Here is a 17,918-nt window from a genome sequence, read left to right as displayed (position 1 = left end):
CCTGGGAACGTCCAGGAACTTTGTAACGTTTGATAGAACGATTTTCACTTGAGTGTCATAGGGAGCTAGCATTTGCTTTGGTTTTGCATGACTTTTTGCTTAGTCGCGCCACTTTCTCTCAATCCTGATTCGCTGGCACACGTTTTCCCGCGCTTCGCGCCGGCTACATGTAGTTGCATCGAGTTTTGATTGGTTCACTGGATTGTTTGCGTCCTTTGTGATTGGCCGAAGTTATTACTTTGAGTCATATTAAAACATATTGATGCCAATTGTTTTTGTTATATTATTTAGCGTGGCTGTGGCCCGTCGCCGAGACAGTGAGGAAGTGTGGTCGAAGTTTCGCTACAGCTGTACGGTTGATGGAAAAATATCCTGACTTCAAGTTTGTTTGTTCTCAGGTCTGTGTATTTGTTGGATTTGTTTCTATGAACTAGTTTGTTGGAGGAAATCTTCCCACTCTCAAGAAGTGGATTTTTTTGTTAAACATGTTTATTGAGGTCGTTAGTGTTTTAATCTTTAATTGACTGTATATTTTATTTCGATTGTAGGCGCAACAACTTGAGTGGGTTAAAATCCATTACCCGTCTTTGTTTGATGAGATCAAGGTGTTTGCCGCTAAAGGACAATTCATCCCTGTTGGCGGAACTTGGGTGGAAATGGTAAAAAACAGTTCATGACTCGTAGCTTTTTTTGGATTAATGCGCACTAGAAGCAGGCCTAGAGTGCGCAGGCTTTTGCTGACTTAGTCAGCGTTATAGCATTGTAGGTCGAGTTTATTTCCTGTTCTTGTAAAACCTGCTTATAGACGCAAAATGATTGTGAACTTAAAATTCTCTGTATTTTTTCTTCAGGATGGTAATATACCCAGTGGCGAGTCTTTTATTCGTCAGTTTGTAGTTGGACAGAACTTTTATCAAAAAGAATTCGGACAAGTTTGTCAAGAGGTGAGTTTGATCAAAAACAGCGTTATTGTTGTTTTTGTCTTGTAGCGTTGATGAACAAGGAAATGGAAGACTCATTGTTGGTTCACCTTACCTGCTCAAGAGTGGGCTCAAATTCGACGATTAGATAGCGCAAAGAGAGTTTCAACGTTCGTTTTTTTCTGCTTTACGATGCTTTCTTCATAGCGTCTATGGACATTCTTGGTCTGAAAGTGCGTTATCTGTTTTACCAATGACACGACTGACATTTTGTTGTGGTTGTTGTTATTGTTGTTGTTTATTAGTTCTGGTTGCCAGACACATTTGGTTACTCGGCCCAGCTCCCACAGATCATTCGCGGAGTTGGAATGAAGTACTTCTTAACAATGAAACTGAGCTGGAGTCTCATTAACAAATTTCCGGTAAGGGATCCTGTATATAACTGCTTTTATGTTTTTGTATCTCTTGCTTGCGCTTTGTTAGATTATTATCTTACATCACTTGTTACTTTTGATTTCGACTGTTTCTTCTTCAGTTTCACACATTCTTTTGGGAGGGAATTGATGGCTCAAGGTAAACATTGCTGTTTTCTAATTTTAGCTCATTAAATCGCTTCATAGATTTCCCGGGTAGATCTGCATTGGGTAGGTAGAGAGGTACTAGAACAGGTCTTAATCTGGTAGTACAATTGGTCTAGAACGGGCGAAGGATTTTCATCGACGACGCTTTTAATCATAGGGCGGTTGATCGTTGCGTTGCTCAGTGACAGTGCTTTATTATCCTTCCGGCACAAGACACAAAATTGTCAACTGACAACCTAGCGGTGAGAGATGGACACGAATGCCGACTGTTTTTCAATGCTCTACGAGATAAAAGAGACTAAAAATAGTACGCAATTAGGAATAATATTTTTTTGTTCTGTTAAGTTATCAGTTGTTGTCTAATAAAGAACTCTTTACATTGTAGTTTTTTTTTTTCTCAAATAAACAAAAACTCATGACTGTCACTTTTAATGATTCCGTTCTCCTCTCTCCTCAGATGTCTGGCACACTTTCCTCCCGCTGACACGTACGAGTCTCGTGGAAATGCCGCTGATGTAAGTTGTAATGCTTACACTTACAGAAAATTTTATTTTGAGATTGAACGAGTGCGCATGCCAGTGATGGCGGAAAGATGGGGTTCAGTGAGGTAGGCCCGGGTGGGGAGGGGGTATTCAAAAGATTAATTCAGGGAGGCTACGCTCCGAGGTCTAAATCTTTACCCTTTTATATGCCAATTTTTTTTTACAGTAAAGGTAACCCTAAGGCCTTTCATATACCTTTGATAGAAAATTGTACCCACTAACATATACCTTTAACGCTCATAGTCAGTGATAATATTAATGATCTTATTAAAGAGGGAGTTGTCTAATATTGTTTCGTTGAGGGTTAGAAAAAAAAACACTCTCTTATTCTCTTCTTAGGTCATAAAGACAGTTAAACAACTAAAAGACAAAGGACAAGTGCACGCCAGTATGCTGCTGTACGGTCATGGAGACGGAGGAGGGGGACCCTCGTGAGTACTGACCCCGGAACCTCTCTTAGGTGCTCTGGGATATCCCTGCTTAAGAGGCAGAGTACTATATTCAGAGAGGAAGCCACATCAGCCCTAGCTGGTTTTCTTGCGGGTCCTCTATCCAGGTCGAATTAAAATTTTTAAATGTTGGTTTTTCAGGAGGGAGATAAACCGGAGAAACGGGAGAAAAACCCTCGGGTGAGCAGGGACGAGAACCAACAACAAACTCAACCCACATATGACACCAGGCCGGAATTGAACCCAGGCCACCTTCGTGGGAGGCGAGTCCTCTCGTTGCTGTGCCTGCTCCCTATTGATCAAATGCTTCTTAGCAACCCTGTTCACAAAAAAACACGGGGTCAGTCAAATCGTGGGGGTGCGTGGTTGAATTAAAACAGTCAGAGCATTTAACTGAATCAAACTCTTTTAAAAGAATAGGAACTGAGAAAACAGGTATTGTGTTGAACACAGAATAAAGCACTTTCCTTTTCGTGATGGCTAGAAGTTTGGAGGTTGGTAAATTATCGCCAATTACTGCCTATGTTGTTTCTAGTGTTGTAACTCGAGTTTTATTTTGTGCCATTGCAGAGAAGACATGCTTGAAATGTTGAAGCGAATGGAGGATGTAGATGGCTGTCCGAGGTAAGACAACGTTGGACGACGTTTCTTATTTAACTTTATGTTGGAGGGAACGTTTTTCGTCTTCTGACCGTCGAAAGAATTGTCTTTAATTTGCTTTGCTTTTACATTTACCGAGCGTACGTGATTTTTTGTGGGAGGCGCGGTAACCTTATGGTTAGTGCGTCGAACTCCGGATCGACCGGTCTGGGTTTTAGCGCTGGCCGGGGTAACTGTGTTGTGTTCTTGGGTAAGACACTTTACTCTTAGTGCCTCTCTTCACCCAGGTGTATAAATGCGTACCGGCGACATAATGCTGGGGGGAGGGGGGGGGACCCTGCGATGGACTTACTGTAGCATCCCATTCAGGGAAGAGTAGAAATATTCCTAGCCGCTTAATGCTACAGAAACCGGGACAATCTCCAGCAGTATGGCCCGATTGGCTGGTTAAAAAACTTGTATATAGTAAATTACAACAAACACGATTTCTTTTTACGGCAACCAATTACAGAAAACAAAATCCAATCGTGAGTTTGCTTGTGCGCATTTTCCCGTTCTTGGCACGGGTTACATGCTTTTGGCTCAAGTTCTGATACAGCTACATTCTGTGAACTGTGCGTAATGTGATTTTTGTTTTTATTTGATTTAGGGTTAAGCTGTCAAATCCTCAAGACTTTTTCCATTCCCTTGAGTCACGTGACGCTGACAAGCTGTGCACGTGGGTCGGTGAGCTGTACTTGGAGCTTCATCAAGGAACATATACCACGCAGGGACAGGTAAACAAACAAACAAACAAACAACAATCAAGAACCAAGCAAACAAACTAAAAAGCAAACAACTCAAATAGAGATAGCAGAAGTTTTTAATTACGTTTTCGTTTAACCTGATGCTAAAAGTTTTTGCGGTCTGCTTTCGAACTATTATCTATTACTCTGGTTTTGGTGAAGAAATTATTCTACATGACACGAGCGTGGGACAAAGAAAAAAATCTGAGTCCCCGACGGGAATCGAACCCATGGCCTACCAGATACCGGTTGGGCGCTCTAACCAACTGAGCTACGTGAGACTCGCTGTGAGCTAGGCCATTTACTCTGGTTTTATTCTAATTCTGTTCTCTGGCGCAAGTCCGAGAAAATATATCGAATATCATTCTTGTCCCCAGAGTCCCCGATCCTTCTGGTCTGCGCCAGGGATCGAGACCTCTGGCCAGTCTCGATTTGTGAGCATGCGCAGAGTACTCGTTCTGTATTTTCAGCCAAACAGACTTGTCAGATTTGACAATGAGTCCGTGAATCGCGGACTTCCAGTGTTGGAGCCGGCTAGAGGTCTCGATACCTGGCGCAGACAAAAGGATCGTGGACTCTGGGGGACGAGAATAATCGATTATTCGTTCATTCTTTTATGCTCTGGACTGGAGTACAGGTACCGTTAATTTTCTACCCAAATGAATATATTAATTCTATATAAGAACATGTGTGCATTTTTTAAACACGTTCTTTCAGATAAAACAAGGTAACCGCCGAAGTGAATTCCTCCTGCATGACGCTGAGTTCATGTCGACTCTGGCTTTCGTATTAGGAGACACCAATCCAGGTAAGTTTTATACAGTCATACATGGAATGAGATCTTTGCAGTTATGCAGCTACTAATTGGTTGTACTGAATGTGCTTAACAAAGAAAAAGGTTAGAACAGGATTCGAGCCCATGACCCTTGCGATTCCGGTGCAAACGCTCTACAACGGAGTCTCTGCCCTTAGTGTTTCTGGTAGCTTTTGTGGGTCAATTGTAAGAAGCATGTTGAAATGCTATAAAAATTATCAAGTATAGCCCTTTTTCTACTCACATTTTCCCCAAGGTCTCCTCATTCACAGTTTCCCAATTTAACTGCATTGCCAGTTTACTCGAGAAATCTCTGAGACTAGACTTGCATCAAGTCGCCCTCTGGGCGAGCGTAGCGAGGCGAAAAGCGTTGCGAAGCGACGATCGCGTGTGACGAAGTCGCGAGAGGGCTGAAATACCTAAACCGCGCGTCGAAGGACTTTAAGAAAGTCTGCTATGAGTTTTGCGGCGTGCATACCGCCACGGTTGAGTTCCCGCGCGCAAAGCTAACTGATAGTCGGTTATTTGTTTTAATATTTAGAACTCTATCCAGCCGACGAACTTTTAAGGATCTGGAAACTCATGCTTTTAAATCAATTTCATGATATTTTACCAGGAAGCTGTATCAAACAGGTGAAAATGTTTTTTTTTTTTTGCATTAATATTTTGTCTCGGATGGCCAGGCCAAGTACGACCTTGTTTTTGCTTGCCCGCCGGTACAGCACAATACTTTCTTTACTAAACTAATTCATCAAATCTTCTGCATTTCACAGGCTGCTGACGACGCGCTGGAAAGCTATAAAGGTACGCTTAAAAGATGGATTTGATGCGCGTTTTACCTTAAATTCTCAGTTCTGGTCGGGTTATTTGAATCATCATCATCATCATGATAAACTTTATTTAAGCTCGAATTTCAGAGAAGCTTTACAAGCTAATACAACAAAATATTTGATAACGAAAAATTAAAAATAGAAATTGCTATTTACATATTTACAATTGACTTATATTAACTAATTATAAAATTGTCATTTACATGTTGCATGAATTGGCTTTGCTGGTGTGCTTTTTGAAGTCTGAGAAGTTTCATAACCTTATAAAATTGGGTAGAAAATTCCATTCTTTTGTTGCCAGATGAGAAAAGGATTGGAGACCAAGAGTTGTAGTTTTAGGTTTGGCCATTTTCAGTATATATATTATAGTTTCCACGCAGGTTGTATGAAGTAGAACGGAACGAGAACATGTTTCTCATATAGGCCGGATAGCTATTTGAAAAATAGACTTTAGTACAAGATAGTAAGGAATTTACAGATGCGTTGATCATGAAGTTGGAGACAGTTTACCCTGTCTAGCAGCACTTTATAAGGCGATAAATATGAATTTGAATATTGATTCTATACTTTTATTGGTACCATATGCACTGGCGTTCATGTAGATTTCAATCTTAAAATTTTCAGAGATCCTTGAAGGCACCGGGCGAATATTCAACGACAGTTGCTACAGGGTGATATCTCAGGTATGAAACAAAAACACGAGAGAAAAGCATTTGGTATATTATTTAAATTGTGCTACTCTTCTTATGGAGTTTTTCCGTCCATTTTCCTTGGGAAATAGGCAAAGAGGACTGCTTACTTCTTTCTGGTATACGTTTTTGTTATCGCGAATTCTATCTAGTACAGAGCTCCCTCGCATAAAGTCACGGCGGCCATATTGGTTTTCCCAAACAATGACATTTCTGTTAATTTGGAAATGAGTTCTTCTTGTTTAAGAGACCAATATGGCCGCCGTCAAAACGCTCTATACTGTACTGCAGAAAGAGGTTCATGGTTTGCTTATTACTGTGGATAATGTGCTTGCATAAAATTGATTTGTTGCTTTAATAATCAATATTGTCCATTGGGCACCATTTTTTCGACTGTTTTGCTTGTTTACAAGCAAGAAAAGAACAATAGTGGACAAGTTGTTCTATCTCGAACCACATTCTTGTATTTTAACATTCACGCACTCACACACATTCTGTCTCACTAATTCTTCAAATATTTTAGCTCAACTCTGGCCAGAAGAATCACGTGACCAAGCCGCTCCTTATCAATTCCTTTTGTTGGCCGAGAAGTGAAGTGGTCGCTCTTCCTGACGAATTATGGGAATGCTTATCCGCAGAGGAAAAGTCGTCGGTAAAAAAGCAGAGCTCAAAGGAAGGAAGACCCCTCGGTAAGATACGTGCCAAGTATTGAAATGTAAACGTGTATATCCCCAATGTTAGATACTACGCGCTGTTATGTTTTGAAATCGTTAATGGGTTAATTGGTTACAGCATAAAAGACCATTTGAAAACATTCGTGAAGGTGTTGTTGATGTGAAGCAAAGCAGTGCATGGCTTACATCTTGCCAGGGTATTTTACTTGAGATTTTTCTCTTCCTCCGCACTCAACTGTCAGTTGTCATTGGTACATCTGGGTGGAGAGAGGCATAGTGAGATTAAAGTGTCTTGCACAATAAACAACAACAACAAAATAAGAATGTCGTCAGCCTTATAATTTTTGACGTAATATATCAAACACAAGAAACAGTGTTTCATCGGGATATCCAAACACCGAAAACAGAGTTGAAAATACGATGCGCAGCGCAGTATTCTTTGACAAAATTCGAGGTGTTTGGAAAGCCGATGAAACACTATCTCGAGTTTTGTTATGTCTTTTCGAAAAAATAAGGAGTAAACGGAGAAATAAAATCGTAAAATATCTATGCTAATTAAGACCGGGTATCTAAACCTCCTTTACGGTTATGATTTTCTTTGTTTTTACTTGATGAGTTATTAATGAGTTTGAGAATTTCGAGTGCAACGCACTAAACACTAATCCACTGTACCTCCATCCCTTGCTCTAGTCCAAACTACCGTAGTTTTTGTCACTCTTGAATTTTTCTGTTTGTTTCAGTATTGGCTTCAGTTCCGAGCATGAGTATCAGCACCGTTAGGGAAACACCAAGTGAATTACACCATGTTTCTGTCTCATTTGACCAGGTGAGTGATTTTAAACCTTCTTTGCTATTTCATTCCCTTGGAATTCTTATCCTATGATAATTTGAATTTAAAGGCGTTGTTGCTTAACTGGCTGTGAAAGTATGAGCTGTCTTATCTAGTGAAATACATTTTGTTCCACCTTCTGCTTTAGTTACAAGGATCTGTTGTTTTGGAAAATGCCTTGGTTCGGGCTGAAGTGGTCAGAGGAGGCTTGGTGAGAAGTCTCGTGCACAAGGCCAGCGGCAGGTAATGTAGTCATGATTGATTACAACATATCAAATTTACCATGTGCACTGAACTGTAGAGAGCCGTTTTTTGTCAAGTAATTGAAAATTGCCGGGTTCTGCAATCCATTGTTGTGATGTCCGTTAGTTCTTACGCTCGTTGCCTTCAGCGATCATCATGATTTGAAAAATAAAAAAAAAAGTTGTAAGAAGTGTTCAAAAGCAGTTTTGGAAGTAGGCGCTTTGCTTCTCTTCTTGACCTTGTAGACTAAAACAAAGTGAATCGCCGCATCAAGTTGGGGTATATGTACATGGTTTACGTTTGCGCGTTATGTCTTTACCAGTCCAGGAAAGGGCTAAAACAAGACAACGCACAAAATTAAAACTAATAAATCGAATGAACATGGCTTAGTTTACAACGGAGTTGACAGATTGTTTTTAATTTCAGGGAAGCCATAAGTCCTGGTTATTCTGGAAACCAGTTTATCCTGTTTGACGACATTCCATTGTTTTGGGACGCGTGGGATGTAATGCCTTACTACCTTGAATCCAGGTTTGTATCAAAACGAGACCACAGTAAACAAAGCAAGTCTCCTTTTCCACCCTCTCCCCCACCACGAAAATCCCGGTGTTTAAATTTCCGTGTTCCCTTTTACTGGGGTATCCCTCGGAGGTATCCGAAGGATTAAGAAACATGCTTCTCGAATTGCTTCAATATCAGTCAATTTATTTGCCTGGTGACTGTGTTTATTCCAATTCAAACAGAAAGCTACTGCTCCCCACATCATCTGAAGAATTTAAGATCTTGGAAGAAGGCCCACTTAGAGTCTCAGTTGAGGTAGGTATTACGGTTATAGTATCTCTTTCAAGTCTTTGCAATTCCGCAACTGTTTGTTACACGGAAGAGAAAAGTCCAAAAAAAATAAACAGGTAGTCATGTTCGGGTTAGCGATAGGATAACCAGAAGACAGTATCAAACAATCAATCATCAATCAATCAATCAATCAATCAATCAATCAATCAATCAATCAATCATCAATCAATCAATCAATCAATCAATCAATCAATCAATCAATCAATCAATCATCAATCAATCAATCAATCAATCAATCATCAATCAATCAATCAATTAATCAATCATCAATCAATCAATCAATCAATCAATCAATCAATCAATCAATCAATCAATCAATCAATCATCAATCAATCAATCAATCAATCATCAATCAATCAATCAATCAATCAATCAATCAATCATCAATCAATCAATCAATCATCAATCAATCAATCAATCATCAATCAATCATCAATCAATCAATCAATCATCAATCAATCAATCAATCAATCATCAATCAATCAATCAATCAATCAATCATCAATCAATCAATCAATCATCAATCAATCAATCAATCATCAATCAATCAATCAATCATCAATCAATCAATCAATCATCAATCAATCATCAATCAATCAATCAATCACAATCATCCCATCATATCACATCATCATAATCAATCATCAATCAATCATCAATCAATCAATCAATCAATCAATCATCAATCAATCAATCAATCAATCAATCATCAATCAATCAATCAATCAATCAATTAATCAATCATCAATCAATCATCAATCAATCAATCAATCAATCATCTATCAATCAATCAATCATCAATCAATCAATCATCAATCAATCAATCAATCATCAATCAATCAATCAATCAATCAATCAATCAATCATCAATCAATCAATCATCAATCAATCAATCAATCAATCAATCATCAATCAATCAATCAATCAATCAATCATCAATCAATCAATCAATCAATCAATCAATCATCAATCAATCAATCAATCAATCATCAATCAATCAATCAATCAATCAATCAATCATCAATCAATCAATCAATCAATCAATCAATCAATCATCAATCAATCAATCAACTTTAATAAAAGAAGGTGACAGGGAGCAATCAGCAAAAACCGATAAACTAACGGCCCTCGAATTAAAAATTACAACCAATTAATATATAATAAAGATAAGATGTTCTACATGACACGAGCATGGGACAAAGAAAAATTCTGAGTCCCCGACGGGAATCGAACCCATGGCCTCCCAGATACCGGTTGGGCGCTCTAACCAACTGAGCTACGAGAGACTCGTTGTGAGCTGGGCCATTTTACTAGGTTGATATGTGACACGCGTCCTGCATACTGCTAGGATCAGCAATGTCGAATTCATCAAGTTTTGTAGTAAATAATAAAGATGGTAAATTTTAAGCTCGGTAATAAACAATAAAGATAAGATGTTCTACATGACACGAGCATATACTATTTAAAAAATTTTATATATATAGTATATGGCTGATAGTTGTGTCACGTCATTACGAAGTTTGTGCACGTCATCATGTAGAAGTTAAAAAAATCTACTAATGCAACATTGAGAGCAATGTTGCGTGCAGCAATTACAAGTGGACACACAGTTGTGCATGTTGCACCATGTGTCCAGGTTTTAAAGCTTCTCTGTACTTATTGTTGTCGCGGTTTTTTTTTTTCTACAGTTTTCTTTAAAGATTAGCGAGAAGAGTTCTCTTAAACAAATCGTGTCTTTAGATGCTGGTGCCCCATATGTTAAATTCCATACAAAGGTAAGATATTCCGTGTAAACGTCTGCCCTTACAAAATCCATGGTGGTGTTAGATTAACATATACAACGTCTTTGATAAAGTTTCATGCATATCTTCAACCCTCGAGCTCCAAGTTTATTTTTTTCCTTAGTGGCCATTTGGCCACCAACTGCTCAAGTTTGGTCGCCAGTGAAAAAGTTTAGTCGCTAAATTAAGCTCACGCTTTCAATCCTTCTTCTAAATTTAGTCGCCAGGCTGGCGACTTCGGTTCCAATTTAGTCGCCAGCTCCAAACTTTTAGTCGCCATGGCGACTCAATTGGTCTTACCTTGGAGGGTTGTAATAAATCCCATATACACGATTTAAGGCTGTTTTTGCATTAAGTAGCGTGTAACGTGGGGTTTGTTATCGCTTGACGAAGCTCTCTAAGAATGTTACATGAATTGCGACGGACCTTTGCGAAGAAAAAAACGTTTCTGATTAGTTTATGTTTTAAAAATTTGTTGCAATCTAATTGTTTAAGCAACTGTTTCTGAAGGTTTTCTTAACATACGTAGCTCACAAGGCAATATACCTCACGTACAGTTAGTCTTTCTGTGTGTCGGTAGGACAAACCAACAGAGACAATGATTATGAGGCAAAACTGAAGTGTAATTTTAAAAGACTGAGTATATTCACTGGTGAAACTGACACTTTTATCACAGGTTGACTGGTTTGAGAACCGCAAATTTCTAAAGGTTGAATTTCCATTCGATGTTCGTTCAATGAACGCTACTTACGAGATTCAGTTTGGCCACCTACAACGACCCACGCACTGTAACACCAGCTGGGACTGGGCCAAGTATGAGGTGAGCAGTCTGTCTGTCTGTCTGTTTCTATTTTTTTTCCACTGATGAAGGGCTAAGCCCGAAACGTTTGGATTTTTTAACTATTTTAGAGGCACTTTCAACTCATTTAGTGAGAACTTTGTTATACTTTTGTACTTTTACAAGTGCCACGCAGCACAAGGAAATTTATTTTTCCATTTATCATTGTCTGTTGCTATGTCTGTCTGTTTCTCTGTCTGTCTCTCTGTCTGCCTGTCTGTCTCTCTGTCTGTCTGTCTGTCTGTCTGTCTGTCCATCCGTCTGAATGTCTGTCTTTTGTCAGTCTGTGCATGTATCTCTGTGTCTTCGAGCTGTTTCTAGTTGTGTCTTTGTACCTGTTCGTTCCCTTGTTAAGTTCTGTAAATTTTAGATTTTAAATTCCTGAACATCTTTGTAAATCCTCGCAAATGCACGCGAACATTTCGCATTTTTATATCACTGTTGAACAACGCTACTTTTTCTTTCAAGCGATATAGTACAGGGAGTAAAACTAAGCAAGTAAAACAATTGAGAAAACAAACAGTACTTCGGGTGTGATTTTGACAGTTTTATTTCAGTCTTTTGCATCACTCAAAAAGATTCCTGAGAGTTGCTGAACGCTATCAATCAATGACGTTACCCTTATTTTCTGTTAATGTTATTTAAAAACGCGTGCTTGTCTGTTTTGTGCAACGATAACTCACTAATGCTAGTTCCCATGACTTTACAACAGGTCTGTGGTCACAAGTGGGCGGATTTGTCCGAGCACGACTGGGGCGTGGCATTAATGACCGATTGCAAGTATGGTTACTCCACTCACGCCAACGTCATGTACATATCACTGTAAGTTGAACGTGTTTATTCACGTGAATAGCCGTTATGTTGTCTTTCCGAATCAATTTACTTTCGGCTTTATATACCACTTTAGCACAATTACTGTGTACCATTTTAATTTCAGTTATATTTGAGGGCATCGGCTAAAGCACCACTGCAATTCACTTTCAGTTGATTAATCAGCAAAATCTTGCGCTAAGTTAGTCTTTTCAGCGAAGCAAGCTCACGCATACACAATGCAAAGTAAAATCACTTTCTGCCGATATTCGCTGGTGTATTCTGAAGGGAATGTTATGGAGAAAGCTTTCCTTAATTTATATATGACTCGTGAATTACTCTATTGATCTGTATTGTTTATCACATTACGATTTGATTGTTTAGTAATTAACTTAGTTTGGCATAGTCAGTCACTGCTAATCTTGTTTTGTGTTTCATTGGTATATTCTGAAAGGAATGTCAGTCTAAAGCGGTGATTCATGAATTTTGCCACGATTGTTCCATATGTACCTTACTTTCTCGTAGACACGGCGTTTATATATTCGATGCGGCTGACGTTAAGCAAAACAAAGAAACTAATGCAGGACGACTTATTTCAATGTAAACTAATAATCACTCTTTACTAAGGAACTACATTTTCAAAGATTTTGTCTTTAAACACCTTTAATATTAAAAATTCCGTTGAAATAACATCATTAATTGTCGCACTTTTTACTCAATTACTATCACCGGCTTTCAGAAAAAAAAAGCAGTAAAATCTACACCCAAGACAAATTTTCGTTTTTCAAGCATAACCTAAACAATCAATTAGAAGAACAAGTTACATGTATAGACATCAAACTCGTCCCAGGCTCTTTACTCCTTGGTTTACTTTAGTAGCGTCAGGCCTAGGGCAGAGCTAACGGCCATCAGGAACCCGCTGAAGGAAACAGGCGAGCCCGCATCACGACACAGGTCACTGTCACAGCAGATGACATCACACTCTACTCTGTCGCTCCGGTCTTTTTCGCAGGAATGCTTCGCAGCTTTACAACCTTCATCGTTGCTACAGGAGTTAACCACTGACGTACTGTCGTGTGTTTTGTACCACATCCTCATGCATTTATCAAACTCGTTTAAACAGGTCGTTTCTTTGCTCTTGTTTGCCTCCAGACCATCCTTTGAGCAAGTGTCTTCTGTGCCCGCGCACGTGTAACACTTGATGCCATAAACTGAAATGAAAGAAGAGCAAGATTGAGCAGGCACTTGCAAGAAATCCTACCCTTGGAAATTTTTATTTATTATTGAGGTATCAGTTTATAAAAAATGAAGTTGCAATTTTCCGTGAACGGTATTTTTTTGCGTGGAGGTTATAAATATAGTAAAAAGCCGCAAGTAAGTACCTGCATTTTCCCAAGTCACGTCGTGCCGTCGTGGTCACAGTTAGCATTTCTGAAAGCTTTTCATATCAAGAATCTCAAGCCTAGCATCAACGAAGGACTCGAAGCCTCTAGAGAATTAGACCTGTTTCTCTAATTACCAATATTTCTATACTTTATAACGTAATATAAACACGTCTTAGATATTTAAGTTGCTGTCTTGTAACATTATCATTACATGACTATGACTCTGTAGTAGAGCCGAAACATTGTATTTATAATATCAGTTTTCTTGTAACAAACCAAAACTTGGTTTTTACAACGATTTCATTTCTCGGCCTTGCCTTCTTCATTTTGTTCAATTAATACTCGAAGTCCTGGCGGATTCCGTCTTAAACAACTATCTGATTCTACTGATCTTATCTCAGCTCAACAGCACTCTTATTTGAAGTTTGGAGTTGTAATTAAACAAAGACATGAACTTACCAGTCGAAAGAACTGCAGAGAAAATGAAAATGCTCAACAGAGAACCATTCATTCTTAGTCCTTCTCAAACCCCGCTGTTTCTTGTGTTTAATTCAGCAAACCAGCGACCTCAACATGGCGACGCTTTGAAAAAAGGTGTTAATGTGACAACAAGAATTCCATATATTGTTTTCCCGCGTATTTTTTGAAGCTTGTTTAAGCTATGACATAATACCCTAGAGTATAACGCAACCCTGTCTGCATTATATTCGTCCAATTCAAAATTCAAGCGTTTTTTCGCATGTTATTTATCATGTTATTTCGTCTTTCGTCTTTCGTACCGTGTATTTTTGGATGCATTGAATTTGATTTCATGCTGACTTTAGAGTATGCTTCGCCACAGATTGTAAGTTTTACTGTCTTTCTAACGGTTTGTTCAGGGACCGCGGAGCAGGGGGGTTTGGGGTGGGGGGCTTATCCCCCCTCCCAATATTTCCACTTCAAGTCACTAGTCCCCCCCCCCCCCCCCCAATAAGAAAAATACTTCGCGGTCCCTGGCAAATGTCATTCACCGAGTCGGAACTCTTTGAAGAATCTAATTGCGGGGTATTCTGCAGTTTAGCACTAGTTCACAATGTCAAGATAAAACTAACACGATTACACACTGATTTGTGGATTTGAATGGTTTTTGTGCATTCTTAACTGTGGAACTGTAGTTTGTTTCCTTTGACTTATGGCAACGTAGCCTTTTGCTACAGTTTATATCATGGATATTAAGCAATATAATTCTAGTTATAAAAATAGATAACCAATCAGGACACGCCAACATCACAAGACGTGATATTCTCGCTGAAACGCTCGCAATTTTCGTTTACGTGTCAGCGCATGCGCGGAGCAAAATTATACACGAGCAAACGAAAGATACTTGAATTGTTCCGTTTGCGTTCACAAGACACCCACGTCCAATGTAATAACCTCATTTCCATTTCCCTTCATGCAAGCTGCCCTCGTACTCTCTGTTTTTATGCCGTGGCTTCTCTTCTTGCAGTTCATTACCCTTGTTAGAACAGTTCAAGTTAACGGGGGTTCGAGTTATCCGAGTTCTAGTTACCGTGGTTCTACCGTAGTTGTAACCGTGACGTTTTTAGAAATGTTCGTGTTGCTGTCCTTATTTGGCAGACTACGTTCGCCCAAATCCCCGGATGAGGAAGCTGATATGGGATCACACGAGTTCTCTTACGCAGTTTATCCACACTCGGGTATGATGACTTCATGTCGTTATTGATATTTTTATTGTTGTTAAATTTTGCTGATAGCTTGCTTTGACAGCTCACTTTTAAAGAGGTTGCGCGAGGTTACGCATGATTATTTGGTGGGGGAGCGGGGGAGGGGGAGGGGCACACTTTAATATGGTGGCGTTAAAACCCGTATCATTTATTGTGTGCCCTCAAACAATCCCATAAGCACTTGCGCGGCCACTTGGGCCCAATTCATCACCCTTTTTAGGCGATGACGTCAGTCAAGCCTTATGCCAGAGGCAGTGGGCGGAATTTGTACCACTCTCTGTTTCGATTCTGTTGCGATCGACCGATCAATAGGACTCAATAGAACCGAATGAGTTAACAAGAAATCGCTGCAAAAAACACGAAGCAAAATACGCCTGGAAAATTAGAAAGGACTGATACAAAGTATGAACGAAAGAGACAAATTATGTATTTGCGAGTTTTATTGAATTCTGTGAACAGACATGATCACATCTCTACATTTACTAATACAATGGAAACGCTTGACCTTACGTGTCGCTCGCGAGAAGTATTGAATATCGTATATTGAATGTCACACTACAAAATAACGCAACTTTTTGTTGAACAATCATTCAATACAGAAATTGTCAGCTACTTTTATTTAGTATACGTTTATTTTCCTGAAAATTAGCTAAGACCCCCTTGGGAAACGTCATCGCCTCTGCATGCACTGCATGCCGTTTATTCAAATTGACGGTTGTAATGTCATGTGGCTATAACAGCAATCCTAAAAGAGGTTTGTCTATTTTGTAACATGTTGATTGAAGTTTAACAATTTCAACTCAAAATGTTGAAAAGACTGAAACTGTTTTTTAGTATTGATGATGCGTCATTGTCGTCGTCGTCATTATTACATGAATATTGCGGTTTTTACTAAAATGGTAATCTTACAAATATTGAAGGAATAGCTGTTGTTAATGGTTTGCTTTTCTATTGCATTTCCAAGGTACATTCCAAAGTGCGCAAGTCATTCAACATGCATACAATTTTAACCAGCCAATCTCCGTTGTACCAGGCTCAGTATGTGAAGGTAAATAAAAGATTATTTTTTGTTCTTTAAGTAATGTTTTTATAGTTGTTTCTTTTATTGTTGTATGCTTCAAGGACTGCGTGCCATGCGAAGTGGAACCTACACGGGACATACAGTTTATGAAAATTGTCATAATTACACGAGTCTAGTCAGTTATAAAAACGCGACAGATCGATCCAGGAATCTTGCCCATGTGGGCTGTTGTTCAATTTGTGATTTTGTATGTGAAAGGGGCGGGGATGCTTGTCGTCTCTTAGGAGTGAAAATTGTGGTTTTGGTCTCACTTAGGGTCAATATTCCTATCCATCACGGTATATTTAAATGGCCGTTTACACAGTCGATTTTTGGTGCGATTTTTATTGCACTTTCCATTTTAACTAATGTCGCGCTCGAGCTCGTAATGAAAATCGAAAATGTAAACTAGGGGCGATTTTGTCGCCGCGTTATCGCAGAGGGTCGAACAAGTTCGAAACCTGCGATTTTGCGGCGACAAATTAAATTGGCCGCTAGTTTACATTTGTGATTTTCTTAGCATACTCGAGCGCGACAAAAGTTGCATTGAAAAGTGCGATAAAAATCGATTCACAAATCGCCTGTGTGAACAGGCCTAAAGGATTACACGCGAAGAAAAAAACGCCGTCATACTATACAAGTGGTTTAGACCGATCCGACATGACACCCTCTTCACGGAGCCATCTTCTAATGAGCGTTTATAAAAGAAAAGTTGTCTCTGCCAACCAGGCTAAACATTGGTCCTCCCGGTTTCACGCATGCTCTGTGTGTCCAGACTTGTCCCTAGGAGGCCAGTCAAAAGAACCAAAGTGTTTCCTTGGCAAAAAGATGGCTCGCCCCCAGGGTCACCCTACCTTCAAATGAAGTGACCCTCCACCCAGGGTCACCCTGTCCCTGCGCCAACTTTGCAATTTCTCATGTAAATAGTTTTCCCTTGCTTTGGCTTGGCTTGCTTGAGGATATTTCTCCTACCACAAACAATTTTTCTCCATATAAACAGAATTTTTTTTTGTCTTTCGCAGGTTTCAACGGAAGATCCTTTTTTAGCGTGGATAACCCAGCGGTGATATTAGAAACAGTTAAAAAAGTACGTACTTAGAGTGATAAACATGTGAATTCTCCTTACAACATCGACACCTTATCAAACAGACTGGATATGAGATTAAAGAAATTCGTCAACGACGTATTTTTGTCATTACCATTTATTGTTAACTATTTTTAAGAGAAATGTGTAGGAATTCGCAAGAAGAATTCAAATTTTGATCAAAAACTTGTGAAATTTACTTGTCAGACTGTTATTAGAGCCGTTTTCACTTGAGTGTCGCAAGTACCTAATTCGCATTTGCTTTGGTTTTGCATTATTACGCTTAGTGATTGGTTTAAAAAGTTTGCACGCATACTAACCACAATTGGAGTGGATCCAATCATGACTCGCTCACGCACGTTTTCTCACCCTTCGCGCCGGCTACATGTACTTCCTTTGAATTTTGATTGGTTCACTGTATTGTCCGC

At 39.3% G+C, this 17,918-nt stretch overlaps 1 protein-coding gene across 3 annotated transcripts in view; it reads left to right on the top strand.

Annotated features, from left to right (window-relative positions):
- Positions 1-17,918, top strand: part of LOC144653827 (alpha-mannosidase 2C1-like) — a 33,229-nt gene that overhangs the window by 6,528 nt on the left and 8,783 nt on the right. For all 3 annotated transcript variants that reach the window (XM_078513932.1, XM_078513931.1, XM_078513933.1), the window contains 24 exons: positions 292-398; positions 549-659; positions 852-944; positions 1,226-1,342; positions 1,456-1,493; positions 1,959-2,016; positions 2,383-2,474; positions 3,063-3,116; positions 3,742-3,868; positions 4,595-4,685; positions 5,233-5,324; positions 5,465-5,495; positions 6,146-6,204; positions 6,734-6,899; positions 7,625-7,710; positions 7,862-7,956; positions 8,383-8,487; positions 8,700-8,772; positions 10,497-10,583; positions 11,266-11,409; positions 12,140-12,249; positions 15,240-15,319; positions 16,311-16,394; positions 17,429-17,493. In XM_078513932.1, the coding sequence (XP_078370058.1) occupies positions 292-398; positions 549-659; positions 852-944; positions 1,226-1,342; positions 1,456-1,493; positions 1,959-2,016; positions 2,383-2,474; positions 3,063-3,116; positions 3,742-3,868; positions 4,595-4,685; positions 5,233-5,324; positions 5,465-5,495; positions 6,146-6,204; positions 6,734-6,899; positions 7,625-7,710; positions 7,862-7,956; positions 8,383-8,487; positions 8,700-8,772; positions 10,497-10,583; positions 11,266-11,409; positions 12,140-12,249; positions 15,240-15,319; positions 16,311-16,394; positions 17,429-17,493 (2,165 nt within the window). The remainder of the gene's footprint in view (positions 1-291; positions 399-548; positions 660-851; positions 945-1,225; positions 1,343-1,455; positions 1,494-1,958; positions 2,017-2,382; positions 2,475-3,062; positions 3,117-3,741; positions 3,869-4,594; positions 4,686-5,232; positions 5,325-5,464; positions 5,496-6,145; positions 6,205-6,733; positions 6,900-7,624; positions 7,711-7,861; positions 7,957-8,382; positions 8,488-8,699; positions 8,773-10,496; positions 10,584-11,265; positions 11,410-12,139; positions 12,250-15,239; positions 15,320-16,310; positions 16,395-17,428; positions 17,494-17,918) is intronic.

The sequence above is a fragment of the Oculina patagonica genome, chromosome 5, assembly GCF_052425735.1.
Source record: "Oculina patagonica isolate OP01 chromosome 5, crgOcupat, whole genome shotgun sequence".
NCBI lineage: Eukaryota > Metazoa > Cnidaria > Anthozoa > Scleractinia > Oculinidae > Oculina > Oculina patagonica.
Note: the sequence above shows the minus strand (reverse complement) of the source record. Positions and strands in the feature narration are given on the sequence as shown.